General features: G+C 39.6%; 1 protein-coding gene across 1 annotated transcript in view; it reads left to right on the forward strand.

Annotated features, from left to right (window-relative positions):
- The first annotated feature begins 1,729 nt into the window (after nt 1–1,729).
- Nucleotides 1,730–25,477, forward strand: part of LOC142217829 (histo-blood group ABO system transferase 2-like) — a 56,109-nt gene continuing 32,361 nt past the window's right edge. Inside the window, exons 1-4 of the mRNA XM_075286149.1 lie at nt 1,730–1,790; nt 2,123–2,226; nt 15,708–15,792; nt 18,479–18,572. Of these exons, the coding sequence (XP_075142250.1) occupies nt 1,730–1,790; nt 2,123–2,226; nt 15,708–15,792; nt 18,479–18,572 (344 nt within the window). The remainder of the gene's footprint in view (nt 1,791–2,122; nt 2,227–15,707; nt 15,793–18,478; nt 18,573–25,477) is intronic.

Raw genomic sequence — 25,477 nt, forward strand, 5'->3', positions numbered from 1 at the left:
ACGTATAATATAAATCAACCAACAACTGTCATCATGTTGTAAAAATGTATTGATCTAACTTCTGACATACAACCACAACTTACTTACTCTTATTGTTTGCAGATTCCAGGTTAATCTGAAGTGTCGCAGGAAAAATTTGATCAAGTAGGAAAATAAAGGCCTAGCCCAGCAGAGCACCCATTAACTAATAATGTGGTAAATTCTCTAATATTAACATATAATTCTTTGGTGCTGGTTTTGAGGCAGGTTCTACCTAAAAATCAACATAAATTTCCATCCTGAATTGGCCTCTCATTGTTATAGCATGCGCAGTACACTCTGTACTCCATAGAACTACAGGAGTGTACTGCGCATGCTCGCGTAAGTGGCCACAAGAAAATGGCTGCCGGCATGTGCACTCAGCTCTGCCTGTGGCCCGAAGAAGATGAAGAGGCCATTGCTGACGAAGATGGAGGGTGGCGCTGGAGAGAGTTCTCTCACAGCATTGGGGACGCCCCCAGTGCTGTTTGAGCACTGAGGCCTGCCCCCAGTGCTGCAAGATAACTCATTTGCATACCGATGTAAAACAGATTTTTAACCGAATGGCAGAGCAAAGAAGACATCTAAAGGTAGGAGAAGAATAGCCTTTCTTAAGGCTATTCCGACGTGTCAACCAGAAAAAAAAAAGTTTTTAATGGTAGAACCCCTTTAAGTTTGTTGGCACTTACTGAGGACATGCTAGTCTTCATATGGTAAATTGCTTTTTCTCATCAAGTACATCCTTTTACTTCCAATTAGACAGAATATAGTTACTGAATACATTTTCTGTTGAAACCCCATGGAGTGCAATGTGATCTGAGCTGCATTATAATCCTTCTACATTCTTTTAGTATTTGGCCACTTCTTGTGAAAAAAAAAAACATCTTTTGCATAATCATTAACTTACTCTTATCAAAAATGTCAACTTTACTTTAAACATTAACACTGAGCACACAATATGCCCATAGATTAAAAGGTATTTTAGAAAATCCATCATGCAAATTTCAAAAATGACAAAAACCTAATCTTTCCCTGAAAAAGTAATAAAATAATAAATCATTGACTCTAGAAATACCTAAAAACATACCTCTGAGCCACACTCCTAGTTGGCTGCCATCTCAACCAACACCTGACCTTGGAAAAATGAATCCCTAGATGGCCCTGCCTATCTAGGTCCCTTTGAAACAACATGTCCCTGGTCTCAATATGACACGTCTATAAATATATCCTGGCTTTCAAGTCCCCAGTTAAAACCAGAATATTGTTGTTGAAGAACCCTGGAGATTGTATACTCATCAGCTTCCTTATGTAATTACATGCTATGTACGTAATATAACCTTTATATAGTCATATCAATTTCCTTGTAACTCTATAACCTATATGGTTTAAGAATTAAGCACACATAGTTAATTTATAACTTTTTGATTTCAAAAAATTTCTTAAAATTTCACAATCAGAATCACTTATGATCTGAAATTTTATGGTGAGATATGTTGTTTCTCGGATTTCCATAATTTTTCTTTGGGTCATCAAATCCTTAAAAATACCTCAGGAAAGCTCAGTCATTCATAAGGAGAAGTCTTTTTTTAGAATTTCTAACTTCTGTTATTTTTTTAACTTCTCTTTTGTGTTTAGATTATTAGGATATAGCTTAAAGATGTGATATAACAAGTATGACGTTGTGCCATATTGTTGTACCATAACGTTTTACATGCTCTGTGAACCAAAGCATTGGTCGTTCTGTAAACTAGACTTCGTAAGCAAGAACTATGGTACCTGTCGTATTTGGAGTACCAAGTTTTTATATTGCACATATATTCCTATCCTGTTTGCTCTACTATTCTACTATTCTCAGATTTGTCTTCCTCTATTTTCGGCTATAAGTCCCATGGTACCTCAGCAAAGCATCGCATAAGCAGCTAGAGCTGGTACCACCTCTGCCTGCTGTTTGGTAATGTAGTTATCTTTTTCTTCATATTTCCCTTATACATTTAGGAGATCACAAATACATAGTCAGGGAGTCTCTCGCACTCTCATCGTCATTACACCTATGTGACAGGAGCATATGTAAAAATTGGCTGTAACTGTTTGAATTTGTGTCCAGCCTTCCAGTGTAGATCTATTGTGGAACAGTCCATTCAGTTTCATCATACAGGAAGTGAGATTGTGACACTTGTAGAGGACAGGAAGTTGTGTAAGATCCAGCAGGTCAGTACGAGATCACATGACCCAACTTAAAAGAATGATCTCACAAATTAAGATACAAAGGGATAACAAAAACAGTAATAAAAACACTGTATAAAAATTGTAGGAAGGTGTGAAAAAAGCTGCAAAGTAGGGATATTTTCAAAAAAGAAGTGTGAATAGTTTTTCCAGATCTGTACAATAGAAGTCTATAGAGAAGGGAGAGAGGGGAAGAGGAGAAACAGGAGCAGAGAGATATCTGCACTGTAGAAAGACCGTTTTCTTTCACAACACAACAGAGTTATCAGGAATAAAATCCAGCCTTCTCCTGAGGCCCAGTTTACATCTGCCTTCGGTAATCTGTTCAGGAAATCCACATGGAGACTCCCCTGAATGGACTACCAAATGCATTGCCAAGCGGTGAGCAGTTCAAGCACACTGACCCCATAGACTATAATGGGCTCTGTGTGCTTTCCGCGCGGTCTGAATGAGTCATGCGGAGAGGAAAGTAGATCGTGAAGTACTTTTCTGTCAGCGTGTTCCGTGTGGACACCATACAGAAAGCACACGGACCCCATTACAGTCTATCTGGTCTCTGTGCTTTCACTGCACACAGCTTGCCAATGCGTTCGGCATTCCATTTGGGGGGGTCCCCATGCGGACTCCTTGAATGGATTACTGAACGCAGATGTGAACCAGGCCTCACAGAAGTGATTCACTTAATGGTGTAGGTGGCCCCAAGTGTGAATCTAAAGGATCTGCAAGAGACAGACAGACAAACAGAGAGAATCCCCTTCCCTTCCTGACACTGCTTGTGTGCACAGTAGAGACTGAAATGACTCAAGTAGTAAGATAAGATTAGAAGTAAATGCAGAAGTAATAGTTACAGACACAGACACTTTTGTTTAGTGCAAAGTTTGTTCCCTTTCCTGCACTATTGATTTAGAAAAAAATAAAATTTTACTTTACATTTTAAGGGCTAGTTCACACGGAGACATGGAGGCGGATTTTGACAGCGGAATTCAAGTCATAATCCTCCTCCATATAATGCTAGTCTATGTAGAGGGCTAGCTCTTTTTTTTCGCTGGCGTTTTTTAACTTCAGGTGGAAGCCGTGGCGCGCTGAATATGGCTTAGTGGAACTTAACCATCCACCCCACAATCCAGACCTGGCTCCCATCCAGTACATTCTCTTTCGTAAGGGCTCGTTCACATCTGCGGCCCGGTCTCTGTACTTGGGTTTCCGTTTCCTGCCTAAAACACAGGCAGGATACGGAAACCTGCAGGAGACTTTCTCACCCATTCATTTGAATGGGTGAGAAAGCTGTCCGGCCGTGCGCGGCGGTGAGCGTTTTGCGCTCTCCGCTGCGAAACCGGGTTTTATAATCCGGACACAGAGTCGGACATGCACTACTCTGTGTCCGGATAAAAAAATCCGGTTTCGCGGCGGAGAGCCTAAAACGCTCACCGCCGCGCACGGCCGGACCCGGTCTATGGTTTCCGTCTTCTGGCATGCAGAAGACGGAAATCATAGAACGGAGACCCCAGACGCAGGTGTGAACCCAGCGTAACCTGAAAAAATTTCTGTTGGCAACGATTTCTTGATGCAGCTAAGGTGGCGATAATAGGGTTCTGGCAGGAGCAAGAAGTCTCCTTCTACTCTGAGGGCATCCAATCACTGGAGGCGAAGTGGAATAAGTACGCTGAAGTCAAGAGGGATTACATTGAAAAGTATAAAGTTCAATTTTCTCAGAAAATGATGGTTTCCTATTGAGCACCTCTCATATGTTTGTGTCTAGTAAAAAGCAGCACAATCATGAACATTTCTGGCTCAAAATGTTGCAACTATTTTTAGCCTATACGGTTTATATGGAAAAGGATCACGGCTTAGATTGAAATGTGATGTCTACAAAAACTTTTGCTGATAGCTTAGGCCCGGTTCCCATCAGCGTTCGGGTTTCCATTCGGGGAGTCCGCTTGGGGACCCCTGAACGGAAACCTATATGCATTAAAAAGCGGTTACCTAAGGAAACCACATGGACCCCATAGACTATAATGAGGACCCCATTATAGTCTATGGGGTGCGTGTGTTTCCCAGTAACCGCTTTTTAATGTGTATAGGTTTCCATTCCGAGGGATCCCCAAGCAGACTCCCCTAACGCTGATGTGAATGGGACCTTACTCTGTATCTCTGAAAACAAAAACATCAGGTAGTTGAAACCCAATTGTCCAGTCCTTATTTTCCCAACATCTACCTTCTGGGAAGAGTACGGACAGCCCAATAGACATTACCTTGGATTCAGCTGACTTACATCTAATGTGTATGGCCAGCTTTACTCCACATTTGTGAGTTTTTACATCACTTTTGAGGATCCCTACTTTGACATTTTCGTATTTTCATGCTAGACAGAGACAAAGATCCACTGTCACATATAATGCAAAAATTTTAACCAAATGACACCTTTCTACAAAGAAATATGCAAATTATAACAACATGTTAGATTTGTCATAGTCATATTATTCATGGAGTAAACTGAATTTATCAAGAGGCGCTGTGAATACAATGTGGCATATTGTGGAATACAGCACATAGAATAACAGTAAATGCAAAAGTCGGATACAATTCTAATCCATTCAAGCACCAGCATTAATATATGCCCCTGGGGGTTGTGGCCGTCTCGCAGAGCCTTATTATTTATGCATTTATATGCTTTGGCTACCTTCTGTATTTGTCTCTTACATGGGCTGTCATGTTTTCTTTCACGCTGATTTTGTTTGGTCATATTTTTCTGTGTTTGTTATAGGATTCAGGGCCAGTCAGCCGGATCCCAGTGTCTGCTGATATGTCCTAGGCTTTGTATTTGCTCCCATTACAATGTATTTCTGTCTCCTTTCCAAATGCCGGCATAATTCATCCTTAATCAAGGTAAATGGCAGTGAATGCGCAGTGTTTCATTATATTAGTAGAGTTTAATAGATGAGAGCTTTTGTTACTTACTGGTTCTTGAAGTGGTTACACAAGACAATTTTCAGCACGTCTTAACTATAAGACAAGCAATTAGTATCGCCTGACTGCTCCGGTGTCCTGTTATCCAACCAGAAGCCAGGACTGAAAATTGTCTCCGCAATGAATGGAAGCGCAACAGAAAAACAGATCAGTAAATACACGGCTCGGTTTGTGGAATTCAGGATCCTATTCATCAAATTTATATATAGGAACACCACTATAGGAGCATGAGGCATGGCATTCCTTTGGAACGTTCTTTCTATGCCAGATGGTTGAAAACACCAAAGAAATTGGATGTTGCTAACCAAAAGGATAAAACATTTGGATGTAGTGCATGGTGGGTAAAAAAATTACAGTTATGAGAAAAGCAAAGTCCATCTTCTGAATTCTATAATTTTACATATCCGGATATAATAAATATCTGGTCCTTCAAAGGTCTTAAAATAGGTAAATACCTTAGATAAATGACAACAGATTCCACCATTTCATTACTCAGTTGACAAAAGTGAAGCCAAAATGGAAATGCCATGTGTGAAAAAATAAGTACACCCCATGCATTGATAACTTACTGAACCATCTTTAGTAGCAATAACTTCAAATATTGGTTTTCTGTTTGACTTTGTCAGTCTCTCCCATCATTTTGGAGGAATTTTGGCCAATGTTGCTTGAATTCATTAAGCTTTGTGGGCTTTCATTTCTGCACGAGTCCCATCACAGCATTTCAATTGGTTTGTTGTCTGGGTCATTGCAACACCTTGATTCTGTTTCACAGATAATGAACCGTCACTCGGTGGTTATGTTGGTGCCTGGAAATGGCCTCTCACCGCCATATAAGTATAACAAAAGAAATTTCCGGCACTCAATGAGTATGCTTCCAAAAGTGAATATTTATTATGACAAAAACGTTTCGGTCTAGAAGACCTTCGTCAGTTTGTTGGTAGGAGATATGATTAACAGGAAGCCAAATGTGGATATGTGGGAAATCCACACCTTCATTCCTGGATTTCCCACATATCCACATTTGGCTTCCTGTTACTCATCTCCTACCGACAAACTGATGAAGGTCTTCTAGACCGAAACGTTTTTGTCATAATAAATATTCACTTTTGGAAGCATACTCATTGAGTGCCGGAAATTTCTTTTGATTCTGTTTCAACCATTCTGTTATAGGTTTGCTGGTGGGCCTGGGATCATTGTCCTGCTGCATGACCTATTTTTGGCCAAGCTTTAGGTGTTGGATACATGGTCTTCCATTTGACTCTAACATACAGAGAAGTTCATGGTCTACTACTCAATGACTGCAGGGTGGCCATGTCCTGATGCCCAAATCATTACCACAGTGCTTGAGAGTTGGTATGATGTGCCTATAGTTATATGATGTGTTCGGTTTGCGTCAAAAGTGATGCTTTAGATTATTCTTAATGTCTCCACATTGTCCAAAGCATCTTGTTCCAGACATCTTGTTCTAGAAGCTCCTGTAGTTTCTTCAGACGCAACTTTGCAAACCTAAGCTGTGCTGCTATGTTCTTTTAATAAAGAGGAGTTTTTTTGTCCTGGTAACCCTTCCAAGCAAGCCAGTCTTTTTCTAATTCAACAGCCATGCACCTGAACATTTAATATGCTAACTGAGGTCTGTAGCATCTGAGATATAGCTCCAGGATTTCCTTTGCACTCTTTTTTTTTTTTTTTTTTTAAACTCTTTTCTACTCCTGGGAAGCTTGTCAGCTGTCATGAATGTTTTACACTTGCGAATAATCTTTCTCACAATAGCATTATGAACTTATAAACTTGGACATGGCCTTATAACCCTTTAGAGACTGATGGACAGCAACAATTGCTTCTCTAAGATCATTGCTGATGTCTTTTCTCCTTGGCATTGTGTTGGAGGAGACAACAAGCGGGAGAATTTCTTAAAATGTTTGTTGCTTGTTCTTTGTTGTTTTTGGTTTACAATTCTTTCTCCAGGACTTCCTTTGTACTCTTCTTTTTTTTTTTTTTTTTTTTTTTTTTTTTTTACACTTTTCTACTTCTGGGAATTTTGACAGCTGTCATGAATGTTTTACACTTGCGAATAATCTTTCTCACAGTAGAATTATGAACTTATAAACTTGTACATGGTCTTATAACCCTTCAGAGACTGATGGACAGCAACAATTGCTTCTCTAAGATCATTGCTGATGTCTTTCCTCCTTGGCATTGTGTTGGAGGAGACAACAAGCGGGACAGTTTCTTAAAATTTTTGTTGCTTGTTCTTTGGTGTTTTTTTGGATTAAAATTCTTTCTCCCAAATTTCCATATATGAGAGTGTGCGTCAGTGTCTGGCATATTTTTGACGTTACTTTCTTAGCTAGTATGTGAGAGGTTGAACATTTTCAATAAAGGTAGGTGGATAAAGGCATTACACTTACAAATGAATGCTGACTATATGTTTCAGGTCTTTCTTTTATGTATACATGTCAATATTATTTTCATGTTGCTATAACAGCATTTGGTTGTAAAATGGAAAGTTAGACAAAGCTGTCCCTATAAAAACTAACCGTAAAGCGACTTCACGTAGACAAGCAGTTCATGGTCACTATGAACTTTTCTATCGTTATTACAAAAAAATGCATAATAAAAATGAAAAATATTTATGTAAAACAATTTGTGTATGAGACCCTTTAAACAGTACAATAATCCTTGGAAGCCGTACAACCCCATTAAATAAATCAGACGTAACATTTGTGGCTTCACAATTAACTCACTGGAACTGCTATTAATTTTAATGGTATTACAGAAGAACTAACTGGAAAGCCATTAACAAATAAAAGTCAGTAAATAAACACATAGAGAACGGCTACTTTTAATTTTCTAATTTAATTTTTTTTATCACCTCTTCTAATTTTATAATGAAGACAGAAAAAATTCATACTAATCCTAAAGCTGCTTATTTTTTTGCGATTTTACTAGAATGTGTGAAAAGGGCAGTGTTTTTCTTGCATCATAATGTATTTTGGATTATTAGGATAAATCTCTCTCATCTGTTGTAGGATGCAAGTGATGAATTTTAACAGCACCGTCTGTCTGTGTTCACTTTAATGTAAAGAAAAAAAAAATGAGCATGCAGAACCAACATGATGGAAGAAAGCTTTCATATATATTTTTTATATTACAGTGAATACAGACAGAAAATAAAAAAAAAGTTTCCAAAAATATTTAAAAAATTTAAAAAGGCTAAACATTTTAATCACCCCTGTCCCTAGATCACATATAAATATAAACATTAATACATTAGGCATCCCTAAGTCCAAAAGTTCCCAAACGATTAAAATATAAAAACATTTGTCGCATACGGTAAAAGCCTCAGCAGGAAAAAAAAAATCAAAATGGCTCGATTAGCAATTTTTCACCAATTTGTCTCCTAAAAAAAATGGGATCAAAACATCATACATTCATCAACATGGTGTCATTAAAAACTACGTATTGTTCTGCAAAAAAAACAGACATCTTCACAACTCCGTCCACTGAAATATATATTTAAAAAAAGTTACACGTGGTGGAATATGGTGATTCAAAGATTTTTTTTTCTTCAAAATTTAGAACATTTGAAAAGTTATTAAGGCTAAGGCCCCAAGCTGTGGAAACGCAGCTTGTTTTGTTACAGATTTTTTACCATTTTTTTTTTAGCCAAATCTAGGAGTGGCTACAAAAGGAATGGAAAATATATAGAAAGTTCTAATACTTCTACCTGTTGCTCAATCCACTCCTGGCTTTGGCTTTAAAAAAAAAACGCAGCAAAATCTGCAATAAAATAAGCAATGTTTCCGCAATGTGGGGCCTCAATCTAAAACATGAAAAAAAAGATATAACTTTGGTGTCACCGTTATCATACCGAACCAGAGAATAAAGCTAACATAGCGTTTTTAATACACAGTGAAAGCCATAAAAGCAAAAACCCATAAGAAAATAAAATTTAAAAAAAAAAAAAAAAAAAACCACAACCTCTCTCGTCAACTCATCTATGGTTCCTTTCTACCCTCCACTTTGCTAAATGTATTTTCTCTATTCTATTTGTTCTGACCCAAAACTTGTTCCTTCCCCTTCTCAACCCCCCTTTTTTTGAGATATCATTATCCTAACTTATCTTTTCCTGCACATTGTACAGAATAATAAATAGTACCATTTTAAGTACAACTTGTCTTGCAAAAATCAAGCCCTCATATGACTAAGTCACCTAAAACTTGAAAAACGTCACCTAAAACTTGAAAAAATTATGGCTTTTGGAATGAGGGAGTAAAAAAACGAAAACACAAAAATGAAAAATGTCTTTGTTACGTTTCGGTTACCGTTTGTTGTTTTCATCCTAAGCCTAGATTCACATGATGGAGTTCCACCGGATTTACCGGCCTCACCGTTATGTCGGGAGAGGGATTTATATTGCAAATGGCTTCAGTTTGCAGTGTGAGAAGTCTGCCATTAGTTTAGGTCCTGTTCTTCACCTCCCATGCACATGCATTGTTTATTGAGAAACGTGGTATTGCCTCCAATATGAACCCTTTCCTGCTATCATTCAAAGCCAGCTACAGCTGCAAAATTATGGCTCTATCTTTATCTACAAACACAACTATCCTGTATGTCGTATACATGCAGTCTGGAAGTACATGTGCCATCCAATCTATGCACAATGTGTTGGCATCACATTTGTGGATTAGGAGGAAATACAACAGTCCCCACACATGTGATGCTGCAGACAGTAATAACAGTAAGGTCAAGACAATGTGCCCTGCATGCCTAGGACCCACAGGATAGTTGTGGCTGCAGATGGAACCAGCATATCATAGCTGACTTTAAAAGGGGTTCAGGAAAGGACATTGTGCATTCCAAAGAGGAAGAGAGCGGCGCTTGTGACCATGAAAACAATGCCCCACTCCCATTTCTATTTCAATGTCAAGCAGTGGACAGCAAGTTGGATGGAAGGGCCATGTTATAAGCACCAGTTCATATAACAGTGACCATTTAATGCCATTTCAGGGTTCTTTTTGGTCCATATATGAGTTATTTTGCTCTGGGTTAGCAGTAAAAGCAAATGAAAGATAGACCTTTAACGATCACTTACCAATGATTGATAAATTATTCAACTTTTTGGAAACTGTAGTGAATGGATGTGACAGATCTGCCAGAGATGATCCTATCCTGTATATTATATGATTTAAGGACAGAGACCTTTCTCCTTTTCTTCTCATTGTTTGTCCCATTGTTTGATTATTTTCACGTTTCTACTTCCCCAGTTGTAAAACATTGCGGAATATATTGGCACGATATACATATAGATTATACTTTCTATTATTAATAGTGTTATATTGAGAGTTCTACACATTCCTCCTTCTAGCCTCTTACAAGTATGGACTATAAACCTTTCCAATATCCACAATTTCCTCTTGTAAGTCTTCATGTAAATATGTAAAGTCTTGAAAATAAAAAAAAACAAACGAACATAATACAATCATAACAATTAAAAGAGAGCGTCAAATAATAAGGATATTTGACAGGATTCACCACTAATTGATTTCCAAGTCAACTGCAGTTAATGCAAATTTCACTTTACGATACAGCAATATGAGAGTTCCATTAGATTAGGACTCTGGTGCCATCTGCTGTCACACCTATTGTATGGAACCGTTGTATTAGGACGCGTTTCACAAGTATTATGGGTAAGGAATACAAATAGGACCTCGTTGCAGAAAAAAAAAGGAATTTACTCTTAGTGCCACCCATTAGAAGGAAGTTCCCGATAGATTATACCTGGTTTTCAATAAAACCTAGGGGCATTCGATGAATGCGCTGTATCCTTTTTACTGTCAACAGCACATCTGACAGTAACCTGTTTTCATGGGTCTCGTATTATAAACTGAAATCTATTTAAGCATCTATGAAAACGACCCAAGAATTGCCATAATCTGCATGTTGTATTAAGGCTTCTATCGTGTGAATAGACCCATTAATGTCTATGGAGTCATGTGCAGCCCGTTAATACAATAACTAGCACATAGCCGGAGAAACCTGTTGTGGGAATGACCTGTGTGTATCCTCCCCTGAGTCTCCAATTATTATACTCTGGGGTCTGAAAAATACATGTTTGTGGAAGTGTATAATAGCACAAACAAAGGAGATTTCTGAGGACCTCAGAAGAAGACTTGTCGATGCTCATCAGGCTGGAAAGGGTTACAAAACTATCAAAAAAATTTTTTATTAATAATTGACCAGGTCTGATATTTTTTATTCGTCTTGTTTGATTTGTCTCTCCTTACGTTAGGACTTGACTGAAGATCAAACGTATGCGTAAATCTAGAAAACTCTGAGGATTCACAAACTTCAAGCACCACTGTATATCTCCATTATGTCATCAGTATCCTTCTGGCATCTCATAGACCACAAGGTTGTAGGTTAATCTGCATAAGGATAAAACCAAAAATCTCTCTAAAAAGAGATTATTGGGGGCAAAGATACATATGTTTGGAACGCTTAGGGCCCGTGCACACGGAGTTAACGCACATTTTAGCATAATACACGTGTATAGAATACACATGTAAAAATAACACTCCCATTGACTTCAATGAAATTTTTTACATGTGTAAAAAAACGCGTAAAAAAAAAAAAAAGAGGCGTGTTTGACACGTTTTTCACACGTAAAAAATTTCATTGAAGTCAATGGGAGTGTTATTTTTACATTTTTTATTCTATACACGTGTATTATGCTAAAATGTGCTCGCGTTAACTCCGTGTTCAAGGGCCCTAAGATACTTCCCTGCACAGCTTTGGTTTTACCTAAGTGGTGATTTGGGAGAATTCATTAAAGGATTTATATACACAATTTGTTTTTTGCCTAGGAATTGTAAAACTACTATTTTTGGCAACAAAAATTTATAAAAATGACCACAAAACAACCCATGTTATGCAGTGAGGAGAACAGGGGCTATTGGGATCACCATTCTAGTAGAAGTGCCAAAATCAAGTTGATATGTCCCTTAAAGACAAAGTCTACATTTTTTTTTAGATTTCTTAACTGCAATTCTTAATTTAATCTTTCTGCTGTTTTGTGTCTAAAGCTGCTATACAGGTACAGGTTGCTCCAGGGTAACAGAAAACCAAAACGTTTACAGGTGCAGCCAACTTTAACCTAAAACCTAAATAAATGTGTAGCTGTAGAGGGATCAATAATATAACTCAGATATGGCACCGGTTCCTTAATAGCGACCACTGATTGGATTCAGTGGTCACATGGGACAAACGACATCTGGCAAAGAGAAAATGACACAAGACCAAATGGACACCGGCAGCAAATAACAGAGCTCCGGGACACACGCTGGGTTACACCTTTCTCAGCCTCTACAGAGGTTTGGCCAGTTTTCCCAGTATGTGCCCTGGGGCTGGAGATATCGGTGCCGTTAGTTTCGATACCAATATCTCCTCACTGTCAGAAGGGCGTTCCTCCCAGCCAAGCATCATCCCTAGGCTATTAGGAACACCCCACCCCTCCACAATTTTTGTCCACAGACTTGTACTGGGGGGTGTTCCTCACAGCTTAGCGTCATTGCTGGGTGTTAAGGAACGCCCCCTCTGGCAGTACAGGGGGAGGGGGGGGAGCTCCTCACAGCTCAGCGATGAACCTAGGCTGGTAGGAATGCTTTTCTGACAGTGCAGACATATCGGTGCCAAAATTAATGGTACCGCTATTTCCAGTCCCAGGGAACATAACGGGAAAGCCGACAGTGCGCTGAATGCATGAGGACATGAGATACAAGATACAAAGATACAAGTTACAATAGATTCTTTGTGGTTTGCATGTATTGCTTTTCGTTGTCCAAATCATCAACTGTACAACAGTGATGGAACAGAGAAATCAGTGGAAACAGTTGCAGCTTTCTGTCCTGCTTGGAGCAGCTTTAAAAAAGCTAAGTATAAAGTGAGTGTGTGAGCTTGCGAGTGTGGTTTGTTCCTAAGTGTGGTTTGGTCTAAGTGTGACTTAAGATTAAGTGACTTTAGATTCGGGGACTTTACAAGGAAAACTCTATTTGAATTTACTTGTTTTGCTGTAATATTCCCTATCAGTTAAGATGAACTCCATATTTACCAATGCTGTCCAGTGTGCATCTTGCAACATGTATGCTCTGCTTGAACAGCCGCTTGAGGGGGCATACTGTTGTGAAAGATGCAAGCACATTGCATCATGGATCTAAATGGGCAAATTGAAACACTGAGATCCATTGATAACTTGGAAAGGAGTTTGTTGCTCACAGAGTAGCAACTCGCTGGGGCAAGTGCAGAGGAGGATGGTAGCATGGAGGTGCAGGAACTTGAGGCAACTAGCTGGGTGACAGTTAGAAAGCAGCGGGGTAGAGGAAAGAGTGCCAGGGAGGTTAGTCCTAGGCAGTGGAAGAGTAGGGAAGATAAATCTATGAAATGTATGTATACGAATGCCCAAAGCCTCACTAACAAGATGGAGGAACTAGAAGTGATGATGTTGGAAGAAAATTTCAACATGGTGGGGTTAAGTGAGACATGGCTGGACTCTAGCTATGACTGGGCTGTAAATATACAAGGTTACAGTTTAGAAAGGAGCGTACAAATAAAGGGGGTTTGCTTATACGTAAAATCAGGCCTTAAGCCAGTCCTGCGTGAGGACCTCTGGAAGGAAAATGAATATGTGGAGTCCTTATGGGTGGAAACTCAGACAACAAAAAATAAAAAAATAGTGATAGGGGTTTGTTATAAATCTCCAAATATAACGGAAGAAGCTGAAACTATACTAATAAAACAAATAGATGAGGCCGCAAAGCAGAATAAAGTCATTATTATGGGGGATTTCAACTACCCTGATATCAACTGGGAGGCAGAAACCTGCAGATCCAACAAAGGGAACAGGTTCTTGTCAGTAATAAAAGACAATTACCTATCGCAACTAGTGCAGGACCCAACAAGAGGCGAGGCACTTTTAGACCGAATTTTAACAAATTAACCTGATACACTGTCAAAAGTGGAGGTTGGGGAACATCTGGGTAATAGTGACCATAACATAATAAGTTTTCTTGTACACATTAAGATGTTCATTAGAGGAGGTACAAAAACACTAAACTTCAGGAAGGCCAATATTAACCAGCTGAGAAGGTCAGCAGCGTAAACTGGGAAATGTCCTCAACGTGATGGAAACACAAACTAAATGGGACGTCTTCAAAAATATACTAAATAAGAGCACTAGAAAACACATACCCTGTGGGAATAAGCGGGCCAGAAATTATACAAAACCAATATGGCTAACTAAAACAGTACAGAAAGCAATGAGGGATAAAAAGGAAGCAGTGCTAAAACAAGAAAGTAGTGACACAGCATTAAAAAACTATAAGGAGAAAAATAAATTGTGCAAAAGACAAATAAAAGAGGCGAAGATTGAGGCTGAGAGAAACATTGCCAAGGAAAGTAAAAGTAATCCAAAATTATTCTTCAATTACATAAATAATAAGAGAATAAAAACTGACAATGTGGGCACTCTCAAAAATAATCTGGGTGTAATGGTGGAGGAGGATAAGGAAAAAGCACAAGTATTAAATGCCTTCTTCTCTACACCTCCCACTGTTTAAAGTGATCCCTCCACCCCCATGTTCTCTTCATTACACACACAAGCCCAAAACCCAATACACAGTAACAATCAAAGGACAGATCTCAATAAAGAAGCAAGAGAAAGAATAAAGAAAACGTGTTAATAAAGTATATTACAAAATTTATTAATGGCACAAATACTGCCAGAAAAACAAAAGTTGTTTAAGATAGCTTTAAGCCACATTCCTAACCCATTGATGTTCCATTTGACTCTGCCTTTTACTGTGTACCCCAACACATTATAATGTCTCCTTACTGTCCCCCATACAGTATAATGCCTTATCAGCGGTCCCTACAATAAGAGGCCCTCTTAGTGGTTCCAACTAGGGATGAGCGAGTAGGTATTCAATCGAATAGTCAAATATTGAGGTCTACTCAAATCGAATTTTCGAATATTTCACTACTCGCTCATCTCTACTGTATACGTATTTTTTTTTTGAATGCCTACATTGTCCTAGTTCCTGTCCCACCTCCCCTGCATAGTTATTGGTGTAAAAAAAAGCGTCGGGGAAGGTGGGAGGGGAGTAGAATTTTTACTGCGTTTACCACGTGGTATTCGACTAAGTATGAGTATTTCAAATACCGTAGTATTTGATCGAATACCTACTCAACCGAATATTACTCGCTCATCTCTATTTCTAGCACAATATGAGGCCCATTTAATGGCCTCACACTGTATATTGTCCCCTTAATGATCCCAACACAAACACTTTTACGCCCTCTTGTGGCAAGACCCAGTGTTTAATCAGCAATCCAACATTTCCATCTGGGCGCATTATTTTTCTTGGCAATGAATGTGTTAATGTGCTGTTGTGCTAATAAGATTTGCCGTCTTGCTTGGTTTGTGATTGTCCTCTTTCTTGAAGGAAAATATCACAAGTAATGGCATCATCCCACCCGCACTACAAGATACTTTGGGATTTCCTACTCTACAGAGTGACATCAATGGGAGTCAGAGCTAGCTCATCTCACCAATGGCATGTGTTGATATGTCTTTATGATGTGTTAGAAGATGGAATAAAACCATATTGTCATGAGACAGCGCTGCTATAAGATAAAGGCCTTGTAGTGCTGCAGACCTGTGTTCAGATCCAGCCAAGGACAATATCTTCAAGGAGTTTGTATTGTTCCCCCATGTTTTAAGGTTTCCTTCAGGCACTCCAGTTTCCTCCCACAATCCAAAGCCATACTTGTGGAAAACTTAGATCCCTATATGGGATAGTGTTGACAATATCTGTAAAGCAGGATGATGGATCTATAAATAAATAAATATAGGAATTTATGTGATACCCATAAAAAGTTACAAATGAGGGTACTCCAGTGATGGGTGCTCTTCTAAAAAGGATATGTGATGGGGCACATCATGAGGTGAGAGCTGACAATCTACTTATACCTGTTATAGACATTGCAAGGCTAGCTTTCTCCTATGTATACAGCAGGGGGCGCTGTTGACTAAGCTAATTTTTCCTTTTTGCAGCAGCGCTTTATATGGATTGGGATATTTTTGATGTCAAGAATGAATCAGGTTTACTTTTTTTTTTTATAAAAAATCAAAACACTTGATCGTTTTCAGCAGTTGATACATTTCTGAAGGCTGCATATTTATGTACAAAAGGACACATATGGATAAAATTTCAGGAAGGGGGGGGGAGGGTTATGTGAATTCGTACGCATTCTAAGCTGCTGTCCGGTCTCTCCAACATACAGATTTTCAGTGGGACATTTGGTGCACATTATTAAATACACTACATTAGGAGTGTTACAGGTGAACATACCTTGGATTTGATATTCCCTATTAAGAGTTTGGTATCTCTATCCTGTCAGTGGTCAGTATGTGGGGGCAGGTTTTGCACCTTTTCTGACCGCATGGGAATGTTCCTGTGTTAGTTGGGGGTGGTAGTGAGCTGCTCACAACCATATTCCTGAGGTTTGGTGGCTGTCTGTAGCACAGAATAGGGGGATCTGGAAATATGGATGTTAGCCGGTTGTCTTTTTGCATTAGTGGATGTAATTTGCGTGTGATTCCTCTCAGCGTCTCCAGGTGGGGGTTATATGTGACAACCAGGGGCACCCGATTGTTTTTCTGTTTGTTATTGTATTTTAATAAGTCCGATCTTGGTATTCTGGTGGCCCTGGTGATTTGGTTATCAATTGTTCTTGGATGGTAACCCTGCCTCAAAAATGTGTTTTTGAGGCCTCCAAGGTGTTCGTCTCTATCTGCAGGGTTTGAACATATGCGATGGTATCTGATGGCCTGGCTGTATACAATAGAGTTCTTTATGTGTTTAGGGTGAAAGCTATCCCATCTTAGGTAGGTTGGTCGGTCAATCGGCTTCCGATACAGTGAGGTCTCAATTTTGTTGTCCTGTATCTTGATGACTGCGTCCAGGAAGTTTATTTCAGAGAAGGATTAATTGAGCGTCAGGTTGATGGTGGGATGGAACTGGTTGAATTGTTCATGGAAGGTTTTCAGCTGTTGTTCAGACCCAGTCCAAATGATTAGGATATCATCAATGAAGCGATAGTAGGCCAGAAGTCCTGGTGGTGCAGGTGGATAGAAAGTCACTCTCAAGCTTAGCCATGAAGAGATTAGCGTACTGTGGCGCCATTTACTCCCCATTGTGGTGCAGGTCTGCTGTAAATAGATGCAGTCACCAAAAGAGAAGTAATTGTGGGTGAGGATGAATTTTGTGAGTTTCACCACGGATTCAGCTTAGTGAAGGATACAGCCAGCTACCTTCAAGACACCACAGACATATTAAATAAACTATCCACTATAGGTCTCCTTTCAGATGGAACCATCCTGGCCACCATGGATGTAGAATCCTTGTATTCCAACATCCCACACCAGGACAGTGTAAACACCTGCCAGTTTTTTATGGAAAAGCGAGGTATGAACGCTGAATCGGCTTCCTTTTCTGGGGCGGTCCTCATGTGAGCCAGTATTTTTGTAGCACTTAATGGTTTTTGCAATTGCACTTGTAGACACTTTCAAAGTTTTCCCAATTTTTTTGGACTGACTGACCTTTATTTCTTAAAGTAATGATGGTCACTCGTTTTTCTTTACTTAGCTGCTTTTTTCTTGCCATAATACAAATTCTAACAGTCTATTCAGTAGGACTATCAGCTGTGTATCCACCTGACTTCTGCACAACACAACTGATGGTCCCAACCCCATTTATAAGGCAAGAAATCCCGCTTATTAAACCTGACAGGGCACACCTGTGAAGTGAAAACCATTTCCGGTGACTACCTCTTGGAGCTCATCAAGAGAATGCCAAGAGTGTGCAAAGCGGTAATCAAAGCAAAAGAACCTAGAATATAAGACATATTTTCAGTTGTTTCACACTTTTTTGTTAAGTATATAATTCCACACGTGTTACTTCATAGTTTTGATGCCTTCAGTGTGAATCTACAATTGTCATAGTCATGAAAATACAGAAAACTCTTTGAATGAGAAGGTGTGTCCAAACTTTTGTATTGTACTGTATATGTGTGTGTTTAATTTGTGAATACAACCCTGAAAGGAGGAGATTATGCTCCAGCCCCATCTCTACCTCAGCAGCTGACTCATCACACTCGGATTAACTTTCTGAGGAGTATTATTCGTTCTCCTCTGTAACTCTAACACTCACAGAAACACTCCAAGAAAACTGGAAGAAAATGCAGATTCCCCGGACTTATATTAGTGGAACCCTGGCTGTATCTATACTGTTTATAGTAGGATTTTGGTAAGTTATTTCTGCATTATAATTCCACATTTTATATATTTATTGTTATTCACGTATTTTTTAAATCTGATATGCTTATTTTATGCATTATTCTGAAATCATTGAGTTACATAACAAAAGACAGATATTTTTAATACATATAGTTTACGCAGGATACGAATGCACGTCCTGTGTGCGGGGCTTAGTCACATTGGGGTCAGCATTCTTGTCCTGTAAACAGGCAGGATCTGCAGTGGGATCCGGCAGTAGTATACAGCCCGACTCATGCTACAACAGCCAGAACCAGGCATAACACTGATCCTGCATGTTGAACCCCTACAATGTCATAGTCAATACTGACAGTGGCTTCTTAGCAACATTTTCAAGGGATGTTGGTGTTCTTATTGGGCAGTCCCGGGGTTTGATCAGTGATCCCGAGTCAACTCCACCTCTGCCTTTCTACATACCTTGTAGTGGCATCTGTATAAGCTCACAGACTCCAATATACTGCAATACATGTGTATACCTATTGAACCAGTGATCAGAAAATCCAATTTTCCCATATAATAAAAAACCTGTACATATTTGGCATCTCCACATCCATAAAATCCCCAATAATAAAACTTAAAAACTATTTAACCCACACAATGAACAAAGTAAAAAAAAAAATTAAGAAAGCCACAGGAAATAATGATTTTTCTTCATCTTGCCTTCCAAAGTGTACAAAAGAAGTGATCAAAAAGTTAGAAGACCCCCCAAAATGGTACCAATGAAAAGCAATATATTATATTATATTGTTCCTTATATTATTCCTTTTATTAAACGGGTTTCCCATCTCACTGTTTCAGTGGTCTGCCCGCTGTCTCTTCTTTTCACTTCCTATATCCCCCCCCCCCCCCTCGCTCTTGCTGAACTATGAGGTATCACAATATTTATGCAACTCAGATAATATTCACATGATTGTAGAGATTGGACTTAGTGTTATCTATGTGTTTACATAGAGAGATAACAGACACAGCTTTATCAGCAAACTGCAATTAACTGAACTGATTGTCCTGCTGTCACAGCAGTGAGTGAGTGACATCACTTGTCCGATATCACAGGTCTATGGTTATGGTAACACAGTGTAAAAAATGGGAGGAATAAGTTCACATAGCAGACAAACAAAGCAGCATTTCTAAAGTAATATATTTAGGAAAAGTCTTCAATTTACATAAACTACCAGTATAGCTAGGATCCTTGAGATGGGACAATATATATTCTTTATATTATAGTATTATATCATTCCATATAGTATATTATATATTCCTTAAAATAGTAATTATGTATAAACACAAATAGTAATTGGCCTTGTGCTCGGTAACCAGTGCTCAAATATCAAAAGAACCATCTTGCCAGGGCAAACATCTCAGGTTCAAGGGATAAGAGCTACATCTGTATCAAACCCTATCTTCCCATTCATAGCTCCTGTCCTGATAAGGACAGTCCCAATCTCTGACCCTGTGACTATCCCTGTAAGATAATTCTATTCAAAGATCTCAATTCCAATGCGTTTCATGTTCCCCCATTAACAGAGAGTATTCATTATGGGACCTGGATATGGGACAGAAAGTAAAACACACTAAGTCCATATTCATATATACAAACATTAGTGTAAATAACAAACCACAAAAACACCGATGTATCAGTTACTTACCTCCTAGTTCATGCCTCAGTGGAGGATTCTTAAATGACATTAGCATCTGAGGATGAGCGGCGTCAAAGCATATACCTAACCACCCTGCTGTGACCCAACCTGCCACAACCCATAACATGCCTACAACCCCACCCCCTCCCCAAGCTGAAACATCATTCCTTAAACAACGACAGACACAAGTGGGGTTGGATTAATTGGCCACAGCAGTCATTTTATTACATAAAATTAACAAACAGTATAAAACATGCCAAATTATATTAACGCTCCTTCTTTAAATAACTAAATAAATAGTTAATTAGCAAGATTAATTATCCTAATTAATCAGAACAATACCCAATGAGGGGGAGGTCCTTGGAGCTCCAAAAGTCTGGCCGCCAATCTGTCCACCACGCCAAATTACCCCTAACCGCAAGCACTGGCTCAGGAGCACCATACCACACAGAATGGCAGTTAACAAATATAAACCACTCCTCGGGATTCCAGCCCAGTTGGAGTCCAAACACCAGCCAGACTAAAACCGCAATTAAGCACAGGGGAACTCGACCACCAAGTCTTCCCCACCACCGTAAATTTCCACCAACTCCAAGGACCCCCACCTCGCCACACTGCTGCGATGAAGAAAAAGGGGGGGGGGGGGGAACCACAATCCTCATCTACAAGGAAAGAGGGGGAAGGCGGGACAACCTTCCTTCCTGTGGCGATACTGACCGCAGGGAGGAAGCACCGTGGGCTAAATAGCCTCCCTTAGCAACTTGCGCCCCTGGATACCGGCCTACTCCACCTCATGCCCAGTCATAGCAGCCTCTGTCTACCACTGCACACTGCTCTGGCCTTACTATCCCAGGGGATTTGCTCACGATCAGGCCTTAAAGGGGTTGTCAAGGCAAAAAATGTTTGTACTGATAGGTGCTGATAATGGGTTAATAAATGTAACCATATACTTTTTAGTGTGTTTTGAGTGATTTCTGGGTTTCTCAGGGAGCTCCTGGTTTCTCCTGCTTTTGTTTACGTTCTTCTGCTTCCTGTTATGTAATTTCCTTACTAACTCCTCTCACCTCTCCCCCCCCCCCTCCTTCCTCACTCTCCTCCTCCCATACACCCCCTCTCAGTCTCTAGGTATCCTGTCCTTCCCTACCTACTCAGCTCAACCCTGTTTTTGCTACTACAAGTGCTTTGACGCTATTATTTATCGGAGTATCTTATTAACCCCTTCCCGACATGCGCCGTAATAGTACGGCGCTGCCGGGAAGGGCTTCCCGCAAACCGCCGTACTATTACTGCGGCTGCATGGTGCGCACACAGAACCTGTGTGCGCACCATGCGCTGCGGGTGTCAGCCGTATGTTACGGCTGACAATGCCCCGAAACACCCGCGATCGGAACCGGGTCCGATCGCGGGTGTTAACCCCTGAGATACCGGCGGTCAACATGACCGCCGGCATCTCCGGGGTTACAGTGTAACATGGTGGCGATCGGCACCCCCCGCGCCGGTTCCGGGGGGTGCCGGTGTTCGTAGGGGGCAGCCCGGGGTCTGCTCAGTGACCCGGGGTCTGCCCCATCACTTACCCCCTCCTCGTACCTGGTTGATCCTGCCGTAAATGAAGCTGTCAGCCTGTGCGTCTACACAGGCTGACAGCTTCCTATACAATGCAATACACGTGTAACACGTGTATTGCAGCGTATATATATTGAAGCAGTGATCAGCCGATCACTGCTTCAATCCCCCATGGGGACAGAAAAAAAAAAGTAAAAAAAAAAGTAAAAATAAAAAAGTTTAAATAAGTGTAAAATAAATTAGAAATAAATAAAGCCCCAAAAATCCCTTTTTCCCCATATAAAATGTTTTATTATGTAAAATAAAGAAAAAGAGAAAAAAAAACATTACATATTTGGTATCACCGCGTCTGTAATAACCTGAACAATAAAATTAAAACATTATTTAACCTGAACGGTGAACGGCGTATAAATAAAAACGTAGAAAACCACGCAAAATAATGATTATTCACCACCTTTCCCTTACAAAATGTTCAATAAAAAGTAATCAAATAGTCAGATGAAAACCAAAATGGTACCAATAAAAAGAAGAGGTCTTCCTGCAAAAAATAAGCCCTCAACCAGCTCTGTCTAGCGAAAAATAAAAACGAAATGCCTTTCAGAAGATGGCGATGCAAAGATAATCGATTTTTTTCCCTGAATTGAATTTTATTCTGCACAAATAGCAACGCATTAAAAAATCATATAAATGAGGTATCGCCGTAACCGTACCGACCCGCAGAATAAAGGTAACATGTTACTTATGCTGTACTCTGCACGGGGAAAAAAAATAAATGCTAAAAAGCAATGCCAGAATTGATGTTTCCTTTTACATCCCACTCAGAAAGAGTTAATAAAATGTAGTCAATAAGTGACAGGCCCCAAAATGGTGGCATTGAGAAGTACATCTAATACCGCAAACAACAAGCCCTCATATGGCCACATTGCCAGAAAATAAAAATAAAAATCTGAATGTGAAGACAAAAACCCCAAAAGTCGCCAAATCATTAGGACATAAGTGGCTGCGACTAGAAGGAAATGTGTAAGCTGTGCGAGCGTTTTCAGGGGACACCCCATATTTAGAGCTTATGAGAGATAATACACCAGCGCTCATCCCCCAGAATGCCCCTCTTCCCCATCCGTGTCATAGGACCTAGTGGGAAAATAGAATGGGATTTGGTGTACCCAATTTACTCTGCACAGCTTACACATTCACTTCGGGGTTACTATTGCTCACTACATCACTTGAAAAATTCTTTGAGGGGTGCGGTTTTCAAAATGGGGTCACTTTCTAGAGGTTTCCACTGTTTTGACTCCTCAAGGGCTTTGTAAATGCGACATGGTTCCTGAAACTGATCTCAGCCAGATCTGCCCTCTAAAAGCTCCTTGGCGCGCCTTCCCTTCTGCGTCTCGCTGAGCATCCATATATTAGTTTACACCCACAAGTGGGGTACTATGGTAGTCGGGAGAACTTGCCTAACAAATTGTGGGATGCGGTTTCTCCTTTAACCCTTTGTGAATGTGCAAATTCTAGGGCTAAATGAAAATATTAGTAAAATAAAATCAAATTTGAAAATTTCACCTCCATTTTGTATTAATTCCTGTTAAGCACTTATAGGGTTAAATTACTAGGTATATGTTGTTTTGGCGTATTTAAGGGGGCAGTTTTGAAAATGGGGTGATTTATGGGGGGGGGTTAATACAAGGGTCTTTCAAAACCCCTTCATAACTGGATTAGTCCCTTAAAAAATGGATTTTGGAAATTTCTTGAAAATTTTGAATATTGTTGTTTCACTTGTAAACCTTTTAATGTCCGTAAAAAAATAAAAGGGTGACTAAAGTTTGATGCCGACATAAAGCAGAGATCTGGGACATGAGATTTAGGATATAATTTCGGTGGGATGACTATCTGTATGCAATGCACATCATTTCAAACTTTATAAAATGCATATTTTTCAAAATTTCCACCAACTTTCCGATTTTTTCATAATTAAACACAAAACATATCAACCAAAATTTACCACTAACATGAAGTATAATGTGTTATGAAAAAACAATCTTAAAATCACTTTGGTAAGTTAAAGCGTTCCAAAGTTATTGCCACATAAAGTGACACGTCAGTTTTGAAAAATCGAGCTTGGTCAGGAAGTCAAAAAGTGCCATCGGCAGGAAGGGGTTAAAAGTGAAGTTTTATCTTTTTTCATTTTTAGGCCTAGCCTTTCTATGAAAAGTCAATAAGAGGAATTACATAAGTATTTTGTTCCTCATACATCAATATAACAAAACAAACAATGTTGTGGGGTCCTCTGGTAGTCAGGAGAACAAATTGTGTGATGCGTTTTCTTGTTTAACCCATTGCTAATGTGTAAATTATAGAGCTGAATAAAAATCTTAATAAAAGAAATTGAAACGTGTAAATTTCACCTCCATTTTTATTTTAATTCCTGTTAAATGGTTCTAGGGTTAAGTTACTTGTGCATCATAACTAGAAATGGATGAAGATTTGTTTCCTTTTGGGTTTTGATGGTTCAGTCCAAAGATAGTCCAAAGAAACCAGAGTTTTTAAACTTAAAACATAGTGGGTGGAATTCATCATTCCCTCAATGTCCGTTTTCTGGTGAAGAGGGATGGTATTGGGCATACATTTGACAGAAGGCCCTTTCTTGCGTCAAAAATACGCACCCACCTCGTATGAATGTTGATGGAGAGAGTCAGCCAAGATAAGGACGCCAAGGCCCAAAACATTTATTATAACTCTGGGGTAAATTAGAACGGAAATCTACACCAGTTCCCCTTTCTAGTTCTCAAAGGCAAACGCAGCTGAAGAAATGCATGAGAAAATCCTACCACTTTCCTTTACACTTTTTAACATTTAAAATGCTCCAAAAATTTGCCTGTTTTGTGAGAAGTTGCTTTCTCCAGTCTTGTTTCATACTTACGTAGTGACTATATTGGAAAAGGCAATGGTTTTGCACAGAAAATAGCCCATTTTGTGGACTTGTGACAAATTATCCCTGTATGAGGGTATGAAGAGAACCTAGATTCCCTGTATGGGAGCAGGTGCCGCAACACAAAGCGTTGGTGAAGTGACAATTTACAGAATTTCAAGAAAAATTTGTGGTGCACTGTCAGTCCATGCCAGACAGCTGACAAAACTGGAATAGATTTTCTGATGAGAACAATACTTAGAAGCCAGAAGAAAACTTGGATTGTCCTGCCCAACATGTATTGCTGCCCTCAGCAAGATATTCTTGGCAGAGTGATGAGTGTACTTGGTCTGCTACCTAGAGAACCAGGTCTTTCCTGCCTGTTATCTCTTTATGGGTGGAAATGAGATAGTAAAATAATGGTGGAGTGAGAATTTAGAATTTTAAGAAAAACAAGTGTCAGTCTCCTCCCCGACTGTAAACTATCAAAGGACTCCACTCTGCATCCAAAGGAAGGTTTTCCTCACCTTGTCCAATATATGAATCCCAGGTACTCCACCATCATGACCCAGTCTCTGTTCTTGTTCAGATTTCCTGACAGTTCCTGGTAATGCGCAATCACCCACAATGTCATGCGTGCAGCCAATCAGCAGCCAGCCCGCCCTGTGATGTCACAGCCCTATAAATTCCCTCCGCCATCTTGGATTCAGTCATTTTCCCGTGTTGTTAGTGCAGGGAGAGACGTCAGCAGGCGCTAGGGATAGTGATAGA

This window comes from Leptodactylus fuscus, chromosome 9 (genome assembly GCF_031893055.1).
Source record: "Leptodactylus fuscus isolate aLepFus1 chromosome 9, aLepFus1.hap2, whole genome shotgun sequence".
Lineage (NCBI taxonomy): Eukaryota > Metazoa > Chordata > Amphibia > Anura > Leptodactylidae > Leptodactylus > Leptodactylus fuscus.